This window comes from Schistocerca nitens, chromosome 9 (assembly GCF_023898315.1).
Source record: "Schistocerca nitens isolate TAMUIC-IGC-003100 chromosome 9, iqSchNite1.1, whole genome shotgun sequence".
Lineage (NCBI taxonomy): Eukaryota > Metazoa > Arthropoda > Insecta > Orthoptera > Acrididae > Schistocerca > Schistocerca nitens.
The window spans coordinates 329,881,750-329,902,477 of NC_064622.1; the positions used below are offsets into that span (position 1 = coordinate 329,881,750).

At 41.3% G+C, this 20,728-nt stretch overlaps 1 protein-coding gene across 1 annotated transcript in view; it reads left to right on the forward strand.

Moving 5' to 3' along the window:
* The window catches only part of LOC126204222 (putative odorant receptor 71a), a 55,981-nt gene that overhangs the window by 10,839 nt on the left and 24,414 nt on the right, over positions 1–20,728 (forward strand). The window contains exon 2 of the mRNA XM_049938619.1: positions 20,382–20,481. Coding sequence (XP_049794576.1) covers positions 20,407–20,481 — 75 coding nt within the window. The 5' untranslated portion in view covers positions 20,382–20,406. The remainder of the gene's footprint in view (positions 1–20,381; positions 20,482–20,728) is intronic.

The window sequence follows — 20,728 nt, forward strand, 5'->3', positions numbered from 1 at the left end:
GGACTCAGTAGTGAAAAACTTAAGGCAGGAATATTTGATGGTCCTCAAATTCGCAGGCTCATCAACGATACCAATTTTACAAGTGTCATGACTGTCACTGAAGCATCGGCCTGGAACAGTTTTGTCGCTGTTGTAAAATGTTTTTGGGCAATCATAAAGCTCCCAATTACGAGGAACTGGTCAAAAACATGCTCACTAACTTTCAAAACTTAGGAGCTAACATGAGCATAAAATTGCACTTCCTTCACAGCCACTTGGATCGATTTCCTCGTAATCTAGGTGATTTCAGTGAGGAACAAGGAGAGCGGTTCCATCAAGATATGAAAGGAATAGAGGAAAGATATAAAGGAAGATGGGACAGGCATATGATGGCAGATTATTGCTGGAATCTGCAACGTGACTGTTCTGAAGAGACCTATAAAAGGAAAGCGTGCAGGAAGCGGTTCGTCATGGACGGAAAATGATATACTTATAGAGAAACTTTTCAATTATGTTTTATACGTGGACAAATGCCTATCAGGTTTTCATAGAAGCTATTTATAAAGATTATTTTCTTTTTTCATTGTAGTTTGTAGCGCTCGAGTTCAGTATTAGCAATTTTTTCTAATTTTTTGAATAAATCATGCATTATCTCAAAAACTAGAGCCAAACTGCATAAATGGTTGCTATATTCGTCCTCAGCACCACTAACCCATCCTAAAGCCACTCAAATATCCTTGGCAAGAAAATGAGTGTTGACCAGTGTTATTAGTTCTACTTAATGAGTCCAGATAGTTTACACTTTTTGGTGAAAGTAGTATTGGCTACTCCGATAAAGTAGGGCTGTGTCAGACTTTTCGTCTTGATATTTTTCCTGCTGAGTAGCTACTTGTTACGAGAAAGTAAGTCAGTGCAAGTGTTTCAGTGACGTTAAAAATGCCACTATAAAAAGTTTAGATTTGGTAGGACCACCTAGTATGGTAGTTAATGCAATATCGTAAATGTATAAATAATGGATACAAACTAATACATTTGAGATAGAATTTCCACGGCTCATCAGTTGATCAAGCTGGTATACGATTCGGTTTTAGATGCGTTCAGAAGAAACATTACTGGGTTTGAAGTGAAATCAATCACCGCTGATTGTTTAGCAGTGAACTCTGCACAAGTGCTGATGTCCTTCCAGACTGTAAGCACATGTGAAGGTCTACGGTTCTTTGCTTTGAATCGACAGCGTAAGAAGAAAAGTAACACAAGATATCTCCGCATAGCAGACAACAGCTTCATGCATGGCGACCTCATCACAAGCAACAGTATGCATCACGCAGTTTATTTGAGATTGAAAAGAGAGGTGTCTTTCCTTCCGGAATTAAAAACTATTTCATTATTTTAGCTACATTTCGTGTACATCAGTGTATGACCGCAAACCGTAAAGTCTTCAGCTGCTACATATTTCACTGCAAAGTTTTCAGAATATGCGCAGTGATATACTTAATGTCGAAGTATCACAATAACTGTGGGCAGTTCATTATCAAGCTGTGATACGATAGTATAGGGTGCAAAAGAATTAATTTCTTTTACTGAATAGTTTCCTTGGAATCGAATGAGAAAGACTGCATAGCGCACATGCGGATCTAAAAACGGAAGTTTTTAATTTTTTTACACAAAAAATGAAAGATTTACTGAGAAACCAGAGAGAGAGATACCGGTGCAGCTTTGCTTTATTTACATAAAGCAGTTTTTTTCGAAGCACATCAGATGACTTGAAATTTAGCTTTCCTCCCCCCTGTATCGTAAGAGACTGTTGTGTGAAGTAACCGGCATTCTGTGTTGCGCCGGGCGATACAATAGAGGTATGGGTGGATGTGATATCGCTTTCATCCATAGTGTGAATCAGTTAACTCGATTCCACTACGTTCCCATGCGCCCTACCAGTGTGGGTCGTTTCTGCGTCGTATCACAAGTCGCATATCGTATCGTCTCAGTGAAAACCGCGCTTTCGAAATAGTGCGCTGCAAAATAACAATACCGAACAAAAAATTTAGTCACCTCCAGAAGACGACATGCTAATGCCGTGTATTACCGTCTCTGACCTAGCTAATGACTTCAATTCGAAGAGAAAATGAGTCCAGTAGTCTCTTCGAGTATGCCACTTCCAACAGAACCTGCTCATCGATGATTAGATCCGACATACCTATTAATCTGGGGAGATGTTGATTGATACGTTTTATTCAGTGTTCCTACTAGCGACAGAAATTTGCTATACGATGACGACTGCGTGATTTAGCAGGTTAGTAGAGCTTCGATAGGTTGCCTGAGTAAAACCAGGAATGTAAGCATGCAGCCCATCTGTTGCCATCTTGGAAAACGGCAGTAAGGATAATGAAGATATAGAAGAAACGGCAATACTTGGCATCCGAGAATGTTAAAATAAACACCCTGGTTCACGGTCATAGCAATTTAAACGAGTAGGGCATCAAGTCATCAAACGAAAGAAAGCAAAAAGAGAAACATCACAGAACCACCTCTTGCGTAAGCTATACTCCCCACAGACTGCCCGTTAAAAGCCTAATTGGCCTTCGGTGCATTCACCACCTTCCATCAGCTGAAAAGTAGCAAAATCGCGACTTGTCGAACCACAGTAGATGCCTCCAGTCATATACCAAATCTTTTCCGTGTTGTTTATTCACTGAAGACGTACAGGCTTATGTCCTGTGTGAGTAATCACGCATGTCGAATTGCCCGACTGCAAACTCCACAGCATGCAATTCCCTTCGCAACGTTCTGTGGGAAATTGGTTGAGATGGACCTGTATTCACAAGCAGCATTAATCCGTGTCTAGTTTGAAATCGACTGTCACTGACAAGGCGTTACACTCGGCTCTGGTACTAGTAGATCACGACCTTTTCTTACGCCATGTTATTTGACCGAGTGGTACATCATTCCTTGCAGTAAAGTTCTGCAGTCCTCGTTGACACACTAACTAATCGGGTCCTTTCTGCTAATAATAGCAAATGTCCCATTTTACTGCAAGTTACATACAAAAGACAGACAAATACACTCACTTTACTGCCGTGATCTACTCCACGATGGAAGGTCAAATGACCACAACGTACCGGCTCTTCGCCGTCCACACTGCTCAAATGCGACTTGCATGGTATTTTAAAGGTTAGGCTAATATTTTGTCCGGTGAAATATACAGGGTGGTCCATTGATAGTGACGGGGCCAAATATCTCACAAAATAAGCATCATACGAAAAAACTACAAAGAACGAAACTCGTCTAGCCTGAAGGGGGCAACCAGATGGCTCTATGGTTGGCCTGCTAGATGGCGCTGCCATAGGTCAAACGGATATCAACTGCGTTTTTTTAGAATAGGAACCCCCCATTTTTATTGCATATTCGTGTACTACGTAAAGAAATATTAATGTTTTAGTTGGACCACTTTTTTCGCTTTGTGATAGATGGCGCTGTAATAATCACAAACCTATAAGTACGTGGTATCACGTATGCTGCTCGGTATTCTGGACCACATCATCCAAGTGTCCGGACCGTTCGCCAGATAGTTACGTTATTTAAGGAAACAGGAAGTGTTCAGCCACATGTGAAACGTCAACCACGACCTGCAACAAATGATAATGCCCAAGTAGGTGTTTTAGCTGCTGTCGCGGCTAATCCGCACATCAGTAGCAGACAAATTGAGCGAGAATCTGGAATCTCATAAACGTCGGTGTTGAGAAAGCTACATCAACATCCATTGCACCCGTACCGTATTTCTATGCACCAGGAATTGCATGGCGACGACTTTGAACGTCACGTACAGTTCTGCCACTGGGCACAAGAGAAATTACGGGACGATGACAGAATTTTGCACGCGTTCTATTTAGCGACGAAGCGTCATTCACCAACAGCGGTAACGTAAGCCAGCATGATATGCACTATTGGGCAACGGAAAATCCACGATGGCTGCGACAACTGGAGCATCAGCGACCTTGGCGGCTTAATGTTTGGTGCGGCATTATGGGAGGAAGGATAATTGGCCTCCATTTTATCGATGTCAATCTAAATGGTGCAATGTATGCTGATTTCCTACGTAATATTCTACCGATGTTACTACAAGATGTTTGACTGCATGACAGAATGGCGATGTACTTCCAGCATGATGGATGTCCGGCACATAGCTCGCGTGCGGTTGAAGCGGTATTGAATAGCACATTTCATGACAGGTGGATTGATCGTCGAAGCACCATACCACGTCCCGCACGTTCATCTGATCTGACTTCCTCGGATTTCTTTCTGTGAGGAAAGTTGAAGGATATTTGCCATCGTGAGCCACCGACAACGCCTGACAACATGCGTCAGCGCATTGTCAATGCATGTGTGAATATTACGGAAGGCGAACTACTCGCTGTTGAGAGGAATGTCGTTACACGTATTGCCAAATGCATTGAGGTTGACGGACATCATTTTGAGTATTTATTGCATTAATGTGGTATTTACACGTAATCACGCTGCAACAGCATGCGTTCTCAGAAATGATGAGTTCACAAAGGTACATGTATCACATTGGAACAACCGAAATAAAATGTTCAAACGTACCTACGTTCTGTATTTTAATTTAAAAAACCTACCTGTTATCAACTATTCGTCTAAAATTGTGAGCCGTATGTTTGTGACTATTACTGCGCCATCTACCACAAAGCGAAAAAAGTAGTCCAACTAAAACATTAATATTTCTTAACATAGTACACGAATATGTAATAAAAAATGGGATTCCTATTTTTAAAAAACGCAGTTGATATCAGTTTGTCCTATGCCAGCGCCATCTAGAGGGGGGGCAACCATAGCGCCATCTGGTTTCCCCCTTCAAGCTAGACGAGTTTCGTTCTTTGTAGTTTTTTCGTTTGATGCTTATTTCGTGAGATATTTGGCCCGGTCACTATCAATGGACCACTCTGAATATATATATATATATATATATATATATATATATATATATATATATATATATATAGAGAGAGAGAGAGAGAGAGAGAGAGAGAGAGAGAGAGAGAGGTAACAAAAGTCATGTGATGGCGATGTGCACATATACAGATGACAGTAGTTCCACGTTCACAAGGTATAAAAGGACAATACATTGGCAGAGCTGTTTTCGTGCTCAGTAAATTCATATGATAAGGTTTACGGCGTGATTATAGCCCCACGACGCGAATTAATAGACTTTGCACGTGGAACATTCCGTTTCAGACACCATTAGGTAATTCGATATTCTGAGATCCACAGTGTCAAAATTGTGACCACAATACCAAATTTCAGGCATTACCTCTCTGCAAGGATAATGCAGTGGCCAACAGCCTTCACTTAACGACCAATAGCAGTGGCGTTTGCGTGAAGTTTTCAGTGTTAACAGGCAAGCAACACTGCATGATATAAAGGCAGAAATCAATGTGGTACGTACGACGAACGTACCCGTTCGGAGAGTGCGGCTAAATTTGTCGTTAATGGGCCGTGGCAGACAACCGACGCAAGTGCCATTACTAACAGCAGAGCCTCTCCTGGGCTCCTGACGATATCAGTTGGATCCTAACAATTGGAAAACCGTGACCTGATCAGGTGAGTCCCGATTTTAGTTGGTAAGAGCTGATGCTAGGGTTCTAGCGTGGCACAGATCCCACGAAGCCATAGACCCAAGTTGTCAACAAGGCACTGTGCGAGTTGGAGGTGACATCAGAATGGTGTGGACTGTATTTACATGGTCCTCTGCCCCAACTGGACCGATCACTGGCTAGAAATAGTTATGTCCGGCTAATTGGAGACCATTTACAAAACACCGATGGAATTTTTACGAATGACAATGGGCCATTTCACCGGCCGACAATTGCTCGCGATTAGTTTGAAGAACATTCTCGATAATTCGAGCGAATGATTTGGCCACCCATAACGCCCGACGTGGATCCCGTCGAACATATATGGGACATAACCGAGAGGTCAGTTCGTGCACGAAATCCTGGACCGGCAACACTTTCGCAGTTATGGACGGCTATAGAGGCAGCATGGCTCAATGTTTCCGCACGGGACTTCCAACGACTTGTTGAGTCCATGACACTCCCAGTTGCTGCAGTACGCCCGGAAAAAGGAGGCCCGACACGATATTAGGAGATATCGCACGACTATTGTCACCTGTGTGTCATGTTAATAAAATAGCGTCATTGAATCGTTCCGGTCACTCACACCACTAAAAATATCTAGGTTCACTGACAAGTGGCGCAAATGCATTACGTCACAGGCTCACCAGATCTTTATACGCAAATACTGTACTTCTTTAGCGGAAATTACCTACCTCAGCCCAAATACCATCCAACAAACTGTGATCAAAACTGATATCTTATCACTTGTTTGACGAAATTAAAAACCCTACGTTTGAGTTCAGCTACTTATGCAGTAAGGGTCATTGCAAATTTTGGTGATAAACATCTTAGTAAATTAGCTTACTACGCCTATTTTCACTCATTGCTTTCATATGGCATCATATTTTGGGGTAATTCATCACTGAGGAATAAAGTATTTATTGCACAAAAGCGTGTAATCAGAATAATAGCTGCAGTCCACCCAAGATCATCCTGCAGACATTTATTTAAGGATCTAGGGATATTCACAGTAGCTTCTCAGTATATATACTCTCTTATGAAATTTGTTATTAACAACCAAACCCAATTCAAAAGTAATAGCAGTGTGCATAACTACAATACTAGGAGAAAGGATGATCTTCACTATTCAAGATTAAATCCAGCTTTGGCACAGAAAGGGGTGAATTATACTGGCACTAAAGTCTTTGGTCACTTACCAAATAGTATCAAAAGTCTGACAGATAACCAACAAGTATTTAAGAAGAAATTAAAAGAATTTCTGAATGACAACTCCTTCTACTCCATAGAGGAATTTTTAGATATAAATTAAGAAAAAAATACACAATAAAATAAAGTTGTTATATTAACTTAAGTATGTTGTTAAATTAACCTAATTATGTCATGTATTGGAAAATTCGACTCGTTCCACATCATTACGAAATATCGTATTCATGATCCATGGAACTAGTATTAATCTAATCTGTCACCTACGGAATTTGGACGTACGTGGAGGAATTTACTAGGACATAAGTGTATATGATAGAATACTGGGTTTAGGAGGAGCAATATAAAACGGAAATCATAGAAGCAGACAAAAATTAGAATATTCAAATCAGATTTTTGAGAATGTTGTGTATAGTGAATATTCAGAGAAAAGGTTTGTACAATACAGTATAATAGGAATCGGATGTCGGACAGCAGTCATGCAGGCGAACGAATGAGGATATATACGAGGTGTCTTTCTTAAGATACATTAGGCGCAGATTCTCTGGTGATACGGCTGATATTTGCAATTTTGATTTTTTGATGTGCAGTTAAAGTTAACTCATACCAACCGTGTTTCCTATGATACTCAATGAAAGCCGTAGACGTCGGTTTGTTTCTCGTTACACAAAAAATTATTCTTTAAACACTTAGTAGAACGGTGCCAGATTATTCTTGTGCGATGTTCAATTTGACGATATGTTTTAACAAGGACAGCAAAACTCGAACAACCAGTTCTCCAGCAGCAACGGAGTTGCGTTGCGACCCTCTACTTACTTGAGCAGAATGTCTACTGTTCCTGCCAGTGAACTTCACTAATTCCCTTATATCTAACTTCGACCTCTCCGTTTCTCTTTTTAAGTTCTCTAACCAAACTGTCTGATTACTCCTCGAACGCCAGATTTGTTTTTCTCGATGACAGCATCCTCTTGAATAGCCCCCGCTCAGAGATAAGAATAGTGACTTCGTTTCCAGAATGCTTTACCTAAGAGGATTCAATCATTACAGTGGAGTTACATATCCTCGGGAAATATTAAAATAGAAGACGAATAGGTAACTTTCTAAAAATAGATATGGAAGGCAGCAGAGGATCACATTGGTAAAATGACAAGGCCTAGTAGATATTAATGGATAACGTAGGTGATATTGAATTTGCTTGACGACCGGAAAAAAATACGCAAATGCAACAAACGAAGCAGGAAAAACGGATTACAGACATCTAAAACACGAGATTCACTGGAAGCGCAAAATGGGAAACAGGAATGGCTGGAGGACATATGCAAAGCTGTAGCAACATACATGACTTGGGGAAAGACAGACACCGCCTACAGCAAAGATAAAGAGACCTTTGGAGAAAAGAGAAGCGAGCGTACCAGCATCAAGCGCTCAGATGGCAAGTCAGATTTAAGCAAAAAAGTGAAAGCTGAATGGTGAAAGGAATATACAGGATGGTTATAATTAAACTTTCCTTACTTCAACCAGTGTAGACGGAAAACTATTTCCGGTATGGGTACCCAACTTTATAGGAATGATGTTCGGGCTATATGCCGCAGGATTTGCGTTTTTAGTAGTGTTAGTGTCATGACTTGCCATTAGACACCGGTACTGGTTCGGTGATATATGGTTGAAACGCATGCATCATTGTGCATTACAGTTGCAGACAGTCAACAGGGGGGGAGGGGGCTCTACAAGGTGGAGAGGCCTCTCGTAAATAAGGCTGTTTAATCAAAAAAACAGTAATAGCGCAGCTGCTCGTCACGATTATCGACCCATTAAAGGAATATGGAGAGGTCCTCTTTCAGCACCGGAGAAAAAAAAAAAAACGTGATTCGGAGTTTCGAATTAACTGGTGATTTGGGGAACTGTTATTGGCAAAGGTCGATGGCTCATTGTGCCACGAATTGTTGAAGAAATTACTGTTGCCATGGCTCAGAATGATGGCCGCAATGTGCTATCCTGAAGCAGTGCAAGAGCTGTGTCATGCCTGTTGAACGTTCCATGCCGCCCCCCGTTCGAAAATCGCTGCGACAGCTGTAAAATGGAATTTTTAGTGTAGTTTCAGGCTGTTGTAAATGCAGGTGGTTGTCAAACTATGTGACGTTTTTAACCTGGAACGTAAACTTAGTACGTAATCAACAAATGTTATCCTGTCATGTGGAAATTAAAACGTGTTTGTTTCAATGTTTTATTCGTTATTTCTCAAGCCCTCTCAAGTAGCGGGCCTTCTCAAGTAGTGAAAGTTTAATTATAACCATCCAACATAGGAAGTTCATATAAGCGGAACAACTCTGAGAACAATGCTATAGACAGAGAAGGGGAAATACGTAAATATGAGATGGGAGCCTTGATACTGCGAGAAAATTTGGCAGAATACTCAGACCTATACGGAAATAAGGCCCCTGGCGTGGAGGACATATCTTCAGAATGCACTTGTGACAGCCAAAATGGTTCAAATGGCTCTAAGCTGGTCTGAGGTCATCAGTCCCCTAGACTTAGAACTGCTTAAACCTAACTAACCTAAGGACACCACACACATCCATGCTCGAGGCAGGATTCGAACCTACGACCGTAGCAGCAGCGCGGTTCCGGACTGAAGCGCCTAGAACCGCTCGTCCACAGCGGCCTGCAGCTTGGGACACAGTCATGACGAAACTGTTCTACCCGGTGTGAATTATACAAAATGAACTAGAATTCCATCGACAATGTTTCGGAGCTTGTTCATAAACATTTTCTGAATATTTTTATATAAGGGAGCTGGGGGTCTCCTGTGTCTCATTACATAGTGATAATGTAATTATGATTTATTCTGCTTCGTTAACAGACTTCTCTTTGTTTCTGCGAAAATACTTTTAAAACAGTGGAAAAGCCTGTAATACGCAATCAGCAAAACACAGTAGCACAAATGGATACGATTATTGATGGGTGCTTATGTACAGATGCAAAACCACTGTGATGTGGCTGCATTCACTGTGGGAACAGATAAGCATAATGTCGTCGTACGGCTTTTCCATCGTATCCAGTGAACGCGTACACGAGGCGCATATCTATCAACCCCTCATCACTTATTTACATGCTACTGTGTGTCATTGTTAAAATACAACTAACACTGTCAGAAATACGAAGCCGAGACAGAAGCGAGTGGTACTGAACGCAAGTTCGAGGGGGAAAAGTAAAGTTGGCTTTACTGTTGTACGTGAATGGATCAAGTTTGTTACCAAACAAGACACACAGCGCATATCTTCGACATTTGCAGTGTTGTGCAGAGATTTTCAGTGCAATACCAATACAAGCGATAAGAAATCAAACGAAATGTTATTAAAGATAGCATTAAGAGTAAATGATACGTTGGTAGCAGATTTGTGCAGTGTTGCAAAACTTTTTAACAAGCATTTCACAACTGTTACTACAAAGGCTCGGTTGTCAGATTCAGTAGGAGATGCTGCCATGGAGTACCTCAGCCCAATCATTACAAATAATTTCACTTATGTAAATATGATCCTCACTACACCAGTAGAAGTAATGTCCACCATAAAATCTTTAAAATCAAAAAAGTCTAGTGGTTAAGATAAAATATCTACAAAGTTAATTAAAGAGTGTGCTTCTGAGTTCAGTAACTATTTAAGTAACCAGTCGTTTATAAGTTGGACATTTCCTAAACGGTTAAAATATCCTGAGGTTAAGCCTTTGTTTAAGAAAGAAGATAAGGAAATACCGCCAAATTTCCGTACAGTTTTACTTTTTCGAGTATTTTAGAAAATTGTAGGAAGGTGACGTATAATCGGATTCTTATCCATCTGACAACAAATAAATTATTGTCAAAGTCGGTGTTCGAATTTCTAAAGGGTTCTGATACTGGGAAGGTTCAAATGGCTCTGAGCACTATGAGACTCAACTGCTGAGGTCATTAGTCCCCTAGAACTTAGAACTAGTTAAACCTAACTAACCTAAGGACATCACAAACATCCATGCCCGAGGCAGGATTCGAACCTGCGACCGTAGCGGTCCTGCGGTTCCAGACCGCAGCGCCTTTAACCGCACGGCCACTTCGGCCGGCTATACTGGGAAGGCTTTATACACATATTGGAGAATGTACCGGGCGGTTATGATAAAACTGACGGTGTTCCCAGTGCTGAAGTGCAGGCTTTATACCTCCCATGACGCTGAAACAACTACATCTACATTTACATAGTCCAAAAGCCAACGTACGTTGCGTGGCGGAGGTACCCTGTATCACTACTCGTCACTTTCTTTCCTGTTCCACTCGCATACAGAGCGAGGGAAAAACCACTATCTGTAAGCCTCCGTGTGAGCCTTAATTTCTCGTATCTTATCTTCGTGGTCTTTACGCACAGTGTATGTTGGCGGCATTAAAATCGTTCAGCAGTCAGCTTCAAATGCCGGTTCTCCAAATTTTCTTAATAGTGATTCTCTAAAAGAAAGTCTCCTTCCATCCAGGGATTCCCATTTGAGTTCTCGAAGCATATCCGTAACACTTACGCGTTGTTCGAACGTACAGGTAACAAATCTAGCAGCCCGCGTCTGAATTACTTCGATGTCCTCATTCAATCCTACCTGGTACAGATCCCGTAACACTAGAGCAGTACTCACACCAGCGTCCTATATGCGGTCTGCTTTACAATATACCGCACCTTCCTAAGACTCTCCCAATAAACTGAAGTCGACCATTCCCCTTCCCTACGGCACTTCTCACACGCTCGTTCCATTTCATATCGCTTTGTAACGCTACGCCTAGATATTTCAACGACTTGACTGTGTCAAGCAAGACACTAGTAATATTACAACCGAACATTGCAGGTTTGTTCTTCCTATTCATCCGCATTAACTTAAATCTTTCCACATTTAGAGCTAGGTGCCACTCAACACACAAAACAGAAATTTTGTCTAAGGCATCTTCTATCTTCCCTACAGTCACTAAACTTCGACACCCTACCGAACACTACGGCATCATCAGCAAACAACCGCAGATTGTTGCCCATCCTGTCCGCCAAACCATTTACGTATATAGAGAACGACAACAGTCCTATCACACTTTCCTAGGTCACTCTTGACGATACCCTTGCCTCTGGTGAATGCTCGCCGTAGAGAACACACTGGGTTCTATTACTTAAGAAGTCTTCGAGCCACTCATTATCTGTGAACTTATTCCATTTGCTCGTACGTTCGTTAACAGACTGCAATTAGACATCGTGTCAAATGCTTTCCGGAAAGCTAGAAATATAGACTTTGCTTGTTGTCCTTCATCCATAGTTCGCAGCACATCATGTGAGAAAAGGGCAAGTTGAGTTTCGCTCGAGCGATCCTTTCTAGAACCATGCTGACTAGTGGACATAAGCTTCTCATTCTCAAGATGATGTTCAATGATTCTGCAGCAAACCGAAGTTACGGATATCGGTCTGTAATTCTGCGAGGCCGTTTATTTACCTCTCTTATATACTGGAGTCACCTGCGCTTTTTTCCGGTCGCTTGGGACTTTTCGCTGGGCGAGAGATTCACGATAAATGCAAGCTAGGTAAGGGGCCAATGCTGTAGAGTACTAACTGTAAAATCGAATTGGGATTCCATCCGGACCTAGTGATTTAGTTGCTTTCAAATCTTTCAGTTGTTTCTCTACGCCAGGTATGCTTATTACTATGCTGTGTTTACGAGAGTGTGTCTAGTGGTCAAATGACGGTATGTTTGTACGATTGTCCTGTTTGAATGATTTCATGAACATGAAATTTAAAACTTTGGCTTTCGTTTTGCTATCTTCAGCTGTCACAACAGACTGGTCAACAAGGGACCGAATGGAAGCCTTAGACCCGCTTAGAAATTTTACATAAGAGTAGAATTTTCTCGAGTTCTTTGCTAGATCTTTTGCTAAGGTGTGACGGTGGTAGCTGTTTGCTTCGCGCACGAATCTCTACTAATCATTACCTGTCATGTTTGTGCGCTGGCTTTTGAACCGAGAGTGCAACAGTCTCTGCCTCCTCAGCATCTTCCCAATTTAGTCATTAACCCATGGTGGTTCTTTTCCATCCTTTATCCACTTGCCAGACACATAACTCTCCAGACTATGAATTACAATTTGCTTAAACTTTGCTCATAATTCCTCTACGTCCATATTACTGGCAGTAAGTTATGACAATTCACTGTCTAAGTGAGATGCTAACAACTATTTATCTGCTTTATCTAGCAGAAACGCTCTCCTGGCTTTCTTGACTGATTTATTAACTTTCGTAATCATAGTTGCTATAATGACCTCATAATCGATAATTCCCGTTTTTGTACGGACATTGTCGATACATCCGGCCTACACGTAGCTCCGATATCTAAGATATTTCCATATCGTGTGATCTGCCGAGCTGTATGCTCAAGACAGTTTTCAGAACACGTGTTCAAAAGTATTTCGCGTGATTGTCTGTATGTACCCCCTGCAATGAATCCATAGACATCCCAATCTATACTCGGTAGGTTAAAGTCGCCTTCAACTAGTTCTGCATGATCTGGGTATTTCGGCGCTACTGACCGTAGACTTCCTTTGAATGGCTCTAGAACTGTCACAGCGGAGTCAGGTGGCAGGTAAAACCATACAACAACTAATTTGTTTTCAATTAGACCTGCTATACGCTACCAGACAACTTCACTGTCACCTTCGACTTCTTCTTCAATAGAGACAATATTTTTGTCAATTTTGACATTCGAAGTGTTGTTACTCTGAACCTCGTCTTGCTTGCTCCGTATCGATACTACCGTCAAGCCTAAAAAACCCTCATGTGCACTACACTACGCTACCCGTAGATTTGTTCATTAATAGATGCGCTCGTGGAGTATGCTGAAAAAAATAATACTTCCACTGGCTGTCACGAGGTGAAAATATGGCGCTGAAAGCAGTCAGAATGTGAAATGTTTCCTATCTTGACCGGAGTATGCTGTTTGTCGCTTGACAACGCGTTCTAATTTCTTTTGTGAAGTGACTGTTGGCGCAAAAGGTTAGGAAGGTTGAAATTTTTCGCAAGAACGACCGTGCACTGCTGGTAAAGTCGTTTTACCAAAAGATCTTCAATAGCACAGAAACATCTGCAAAGAGACCCCATCTCAACGAAAGGGCTAATGAATATGATGAAGAAATTTGAAGAAACAGGTGAATGAGGTGATGCAGCAGGGAGAGGGAGGCGCTCCATTCCCATGGCAGTTGTCGATGACGCTGTTTGTAGCTGTAGCCGACAGCGCAGCACATGGCGCAAAAACTGCAGCCAGTACTGGAGCTGCGTCACGGGAATTGTCTCTCCAATGGTCAACAATTCAAAAGATTTTGCGGCGCATCTTACACTTGTGTCTCTGCAAGATTCAGAACGTGCACCAAATGAAGCGCTGAGATAGTCTACAACGCTGTGCCTTTGCCCTTTGTTTTTTTTGGCACGCATGGGAATGGATGACATGTGGCCGGGAATATTCTTGGATAAACGAGCCACGTTTTACTTTGAACAACGCCGTGAATGTACAGAACTGTCGCATGTTAGGTTCCACTCCGCCACATGTGCAGGAACATCTATTGCATTCAGCTTACGTGACTATGTGGTGTGTTTTCACAAGCTTCTTCATCCTCGCTCCGCTTTTCTTCGATGAGATGGCACCTCACCAGCTTGTTAGGTCTACAGTGACGCATGCACGTTGTAAGGACCTCTTTGTGCAACATCTGCACGTTGTAAGGATCTTCTTGTGCAACACGTGATTCCAGTTTTCCAAGAAGGCAACTGGGTCCACGCAATTATTTACAAGCAAGATGAAGCTACACCACATGTCGCTTGTGAAGTGAAAGATTTGTTTCGAGGATCCTTCAGTAACGATTACGTCTTCCCTAGGCGATTTGAAGATGGGTGGTCTTCCAGATCACCAAACCAAATCCTTGTGACTTCTGATTGTGGGAATGTCTGAAAGATCACGTCTATCAGGGATGTTTCCGGACACTTACCGACCTGAAGGACAGCAAACGATGACATAGCCCTCTTATTACACCAGATATGCAGCGAGCAACTGTCGACTATTCCGTATTACGGATGCAGCATGTTGCGGAGTCAGGAGACCATATTGAACATATGTTGCAGCTCGTGACAATATCCTAACAAACGTGACAGAATCATCGTTATCCGGCACCAAAACCAAATTTTGATTGCTTACGGCACCATGATTTCCCCTGGTGGCAGAAAGTGGAACTATCATTTTTTCAGCGTACTACGCGAGAGCACCAATTAATGAACACACCTACGATGTTTCAGCGACCTGTGATGTATACCGTCCGCAACGCAGCACTCGGAACACCACCAGTTTAATTGTAAACACCCGGTACTTAATTCATTAGACAGTAAATTATAGGCAACTGGTATATCTTGCGATTTGAAAAAAAGTTGACTGTGTAATGGTAATATATTTTTAAGTAAATTAGAATTTTACAGTGTAACAGGAAATGCTGCCAAATAGTTCAAATCCTATATCTCTGGCCGGAAACAAGGCTGTTATTCGCAAAGGGACATGTATTAAGCTATCGATCATCATCCAAATGGAAATTAATTACATGTGGCGTACCATGAAGTTTCGTCGTAGGGCCTTTACTTTTTCTTATCGATTACCTTTCACCTCAAACATTGCAAGATGCCAAGTCTGTTTTGTTTGCAGGTGACACAAACAATGCAATAAATAGAAAATCAACTGTAATCTCAGAAATATCTGTTAATGAAATCTTCTTTGTCACTGAACTTCAAATAACAGTCTGCATGCAGTCCAGAACTTGGAAGAGGCTTCCTGCGAGTATACACGTATAATATGACGACACATAGACAGAAGAATCTGACAGCGTTAAACCATTGGGAAAAACAGCCTAATAATAAATTCCACTGGCAGGAGTATTCTAAAGAAATCCAAACAAATCCCTATTTTCAATGCAAACTCTCTCATACATAGGCGATATAAAAATAAAAAAGCTAACATAATTGCTCACTTTCATTCCAAAATATCATACAGGATAATTTTTTATGTAACTCATCAAGTCAAGCTAAAGTTAATCACGTCCAAATAGGCGTAATAAGAATTATTTCTTGTGTGAACTGAAGGACGTCTCGCCAAGGACTGTTTAGGTAACTAGGGCTACTAGCTACTGATCTACTACTAGTTATCGTTTACTTAATTAAGTTCAAAACATCTCTTTTTGAAACCAACAACTCATTTCATGGAAGAAAAACTAGAAATTAGAATAATCTTCACAAAGATACAAAGTCAAATGGCTCTGAGCACTATGGGACTCAACTGCTGTGGTCATAAGTCCCCTAGAACTTAGAACTACTTAAACCTAACTAACCTAAGGACATCACACACATCCATGCCCGAGGCAGGATTCGAACCTGCGACCGTAGCAGTAGCACGGTTCCGGACTGCGCGCCTAGAACCGCGAGACCACCGCGGCCGGCGATACAAAGTCACTTTGGTCCAGAAAGAAATCTGTTATTCACGGACACACATTTTCAATAACTTGCCAGCAGTCATAAAATGTTTAGCCACAAATAAACTTCATTTTAACAGAAGCCTAAAGGATTTATTAGTGGCCATCTCCTTCTACTCCACTGACGAAATTTTTCACTAGAACCAACTTATGTATATATGTTACTAATAATAAAGTGAGTATTAGTAGAATCTGACCTGTACAAATTCACTACAGTAAAGCTATGATTGTAAATAAGTGTGATAAAACGATATTTCTAGTTGGTAATGCACGCCTACATAGAGCCTAAGAATTATGATCACAAATTCAGTGCAGTAATGCAATGACTGTAAATAAGTGTTATAAAAAGATATTTCTATTTGACGATGCACAGCTACACTGTGTGACAAAAGTATTCGGAGACTTGGCTAAAAATGATTTACAAGTTCGTGGCGCCCTCCATCGGTGATGCTGGGATTCAGTATGGTGTTGGCCCACCCTTAGCCTTGATGATAGCTTCCACTCTCGTCGGCATACGTTCAATCAGCTGCTGGAAGGTTTCGTGGGGAATGGCAGCCCATTCCTCACGAAGGGCTTCACTGAGGAGAAGTATCGATGTCGGTCGAAGTCGGCGTTCCAAAACTTCCCAAAGGTGTTCTATAGGATTCAGGTCAGGACTCTGCACAGGCCAGGCCATTACAGGGATGTTATTGTCGTGTAACCACTCCGCTACAGGCCGCGTATTATAGACAGGTGCTCGATCGTGTTGAAAGATGCAGTCTCCATTCCCGAATTGCTCGTCAACAGTAGGAAGTATGAAGGTGCTTAAAACATCAGTGTAGGCCTGTGCTGTGATAGTGCCACGCAAAACAACAAGGGGTGCAAACCCCCTCCATGAAAAATACGACCAAACAATGACACCACCGCCTCCGAATTTTACTTTTGGCACTACACACTCTGGCAGATGACGTTCACAGGGCATTCGCCATACTCACACCCTGGCATCGGGTCGCCACATTGTGTACCGTGATTCATCACTCCACACAACGTTTCTCCACTGCTCAATGGTGCAATGTTTACGCTTCTTACACCAAGCGAGGCGTCGCTTGGCATTTACCGGCCTTATGTGTGACTTATAAGCAGCCGCTCGACCATGGAATCCAAATTTTCTCACCTCCCGTCTAACTGTCATAGACTTGCAGTGGATCCTGATGCAGTTAAAAATTCCTGTGTGATGGTCTGGGTAGATGTCAGCCTATTACACAGTACGACCCTTTTCAACTGTCGACGGTCTCTGTCAGTCAACAGACGAGGTCAGCATGTCCCTTCACGTTTCAACTTCACTATCACATCGAAAACAATGGACCTATGGATGTTTTGGAGTGTGGAAATCTCACGTACAGACGTATGACACAAGTGACACCCAATCACCTGACCACGTTCGAAGTCCGTGAGTTCCGCGGAGAGCCACATTCTGCTCTCTCACGATGTATAATGACTACTGAGGTCGCTGATATGGAGTATCTGGCTGTAGATGGCAGCACAAAGCACCTAATATGAAAAACGCGTGTTTTGGGGGGTGTCCGGGTACTTTTAATCGCATAGTGTACATATAGCCTAAAAATAATCGTATGCACTTCAGTATATTAAACATTTATATGTTTTGTGACAAGTTATTTATTAACTCTTTAAATTAAAACATGTTTAAGATTTCTTTTTACTTATTCCAAATCCATGAGGACTATTGCAGTCTTTGAAAGGTATTTCATTTTTCTGACTTGTTCTGAATCCTGGAGGGTCTCCTCACTGTAGGTTTATAGAAACGAAAATAACATCTAATCTAATCTTTAACGAGCCACCAGAGATCCATTATACCAAAATACACATAAATTATCCCCGAAAAGCCTCAGAAATTTTGCCGGCCGCTGTGGCCGAGCGGTTCTAGGCGCTTCAGTCCGAAAACGCGCTATTGCTACGGTCGCAGGTTCGAATCCTGCCTCGGGCATGGATGTGTATGATGTCCTTAGGTTTGTTAGGTTTAAGTAGTTCTAAGTCTAGGGGACTGATGACCTCAGATGTTAAGTCCCATAGCGCTTAGAACCATTTGAACCTCAGAAATTTTATTGTTAGAGTTCTGGTTCACGCTGTATATGAGACAGAGGAAACTTCTCGGGGAAGTTCAATTTGAGTTCCAGAGAAATATAGGAACATATAGGTCAATGTTGACCCTACGTATTATCTGAAAAGATTGTTTGATAATAGGCAAACCTACATTTATATACCATTTGTAGATTTAGAGAAAGTTTTTTAGGATATTGACTGGAATACACCCTTGGAAACTTTAAAGGTAACAGGGATAAAGAACGGGTAACGATAGATTCTTCACAATTTACACAGAAGCCAGACTGCAATCATAAGAGTCGAATGACATAAAAATGAAGCGGCAGTTGAAATGGGAGTGAGCCTCAGTAGTAGCGTATCCCCGAAGCTATTCAATCTGTAGATTGAGAAAGTAATAAAGAAAACTGAGAAGAAATTTGGAACGGGAATTAAAATTCAAGGACAAGAAATAAAATAAAACAACTTTGAAGTTAGCCGATGACACTGTAACTCTGTCAGAGAGGCCAAAGGACCTGAAAGAGCTGTTGAACAGAATGGAGACTGTCTTGAAAAGAGACTGTAAGATGAACATTAATAAAAGTAAAAAGATGATAATTGAATATAATCGATTTAAACGAGGCGACCTTGAGGGAACTAGTTTGGGAAATGAAACAGTAAAAATAGTCATGAGTTTTGTTATCTGGGCAATAAAATAACTGATGATGGCTGAAGGAGAGAGGACCTAAGATGCAAACGAGAAATAGCAAGAAAAAGGACTTCTGAAAAAGAGGAATTTATTAACATCAGACGTAAATTTAAATGTTAGGAAGTCAGGAAGTCATATATGGAGATATTTTTATGTTGTGTAGCCTTGTACGGAAGTGAAACATGGACAATAAGCAGTCCAGACAAGAAGAGAATAGAAGCTTTTGAAAAGTGGTGCTGCAGAAGATGGATAGATTGAATGACTAATGAGGAGATATTCAAATGAACTGAGGAGAAAAGAAATATATGGCACAACTTGACTAAAAGAAAGGATCGGTTGATAGGACATGTCCTGAGGCATCAAGAAAAAGTCAGTTTGCTAATGTAGGGAAGTGCGTGTGTGGAGAGGCGGGGCGGGGCGGGCGGGGGGGGGGGGGGGGTTAAAATTGTAGAGGGAGACCAAGGGATAATACAGTAAGCATTGATCCAGGTTTTAATAGTTATTAAGAGATGGTGGGCTTGTATAGGACACATTATCTTGGAGGGCAGCATCAAACCAGTTTTCAAACTGAAGACCACAATAACAACTTCATCAAGAAATATAATGGCTGTTGTTGCCCCCTTGCTTTCAGTAGTTTGCTGGACTAAGATATTAGGGTTATGTTTTCTCATTTTACAAGTCTGTCATCTATATTGCGCCTACGTTACGGTTATCCGTAACATCGAGGCAAGGGAGCTATCACTACAGCAGCAAGCTGAATGGTTTGTGGAGACAAAGAAATAGTTAAAGTTAAAATTATTACATTCTTATAGTAATAATATCAGTTTATAGTTGTACTGCACCTGTGACTTACCTTGTGTGGTATAGGCCTACATTGCCGTTATTGAGGTTAGTGAGACCTATACAAGCTGTGCTTTTTGTGACGCAGAAGTGTTAACTACTATAACTATTTTGCAATTAAATTACCTTACTAATAGCTACGATGAACTATTGGTATGAAATTTCATATTTCACCTTACAGTAAACTCATATTTCCTTGAACATGTGCTCAAATTAGCGTAAACACATAATACGTAAGTTCTCTAATACAAAACAATATTTCTTAGCAATCGTCTAATCGGAGGAGTGTGTGTGTCATACATGTAGTGCTTATGTCTATAATTTTTATGAAAGAGTGTGCTCAACTGTTTCTTATTATACGAATAGTTGATAGTAGTTTCGTTTTGCTCTGCAGATGTATCAGACTGTTGGAAGAGCTGATGAGTCGGGCTGTTTTCGTTCTTCTTCTCTGCAATGTGCTTTGCATCTGCCTGCACATCTTCTCGACAATTGTGGTAAGAACTACGTCCACTTTTGTTGCAGATGTCGTCAGTTGTAAGGCCCATTACCTCTCACGTACTCACCCCTAGATGTTAATGAGGTGAATATGGTGAACCTATCAGAAAATGAGAGGGCAAGAGAGATTTTAGTAAATTCCGCCAGATAAGGATTGTTTTCGTAGTTCAAGCTTTGTTTTATTCCAAGAAACAGATCTTACAAAATTAGCTCCTATTCAGTTGTACCACGTATAAAGATAAACTC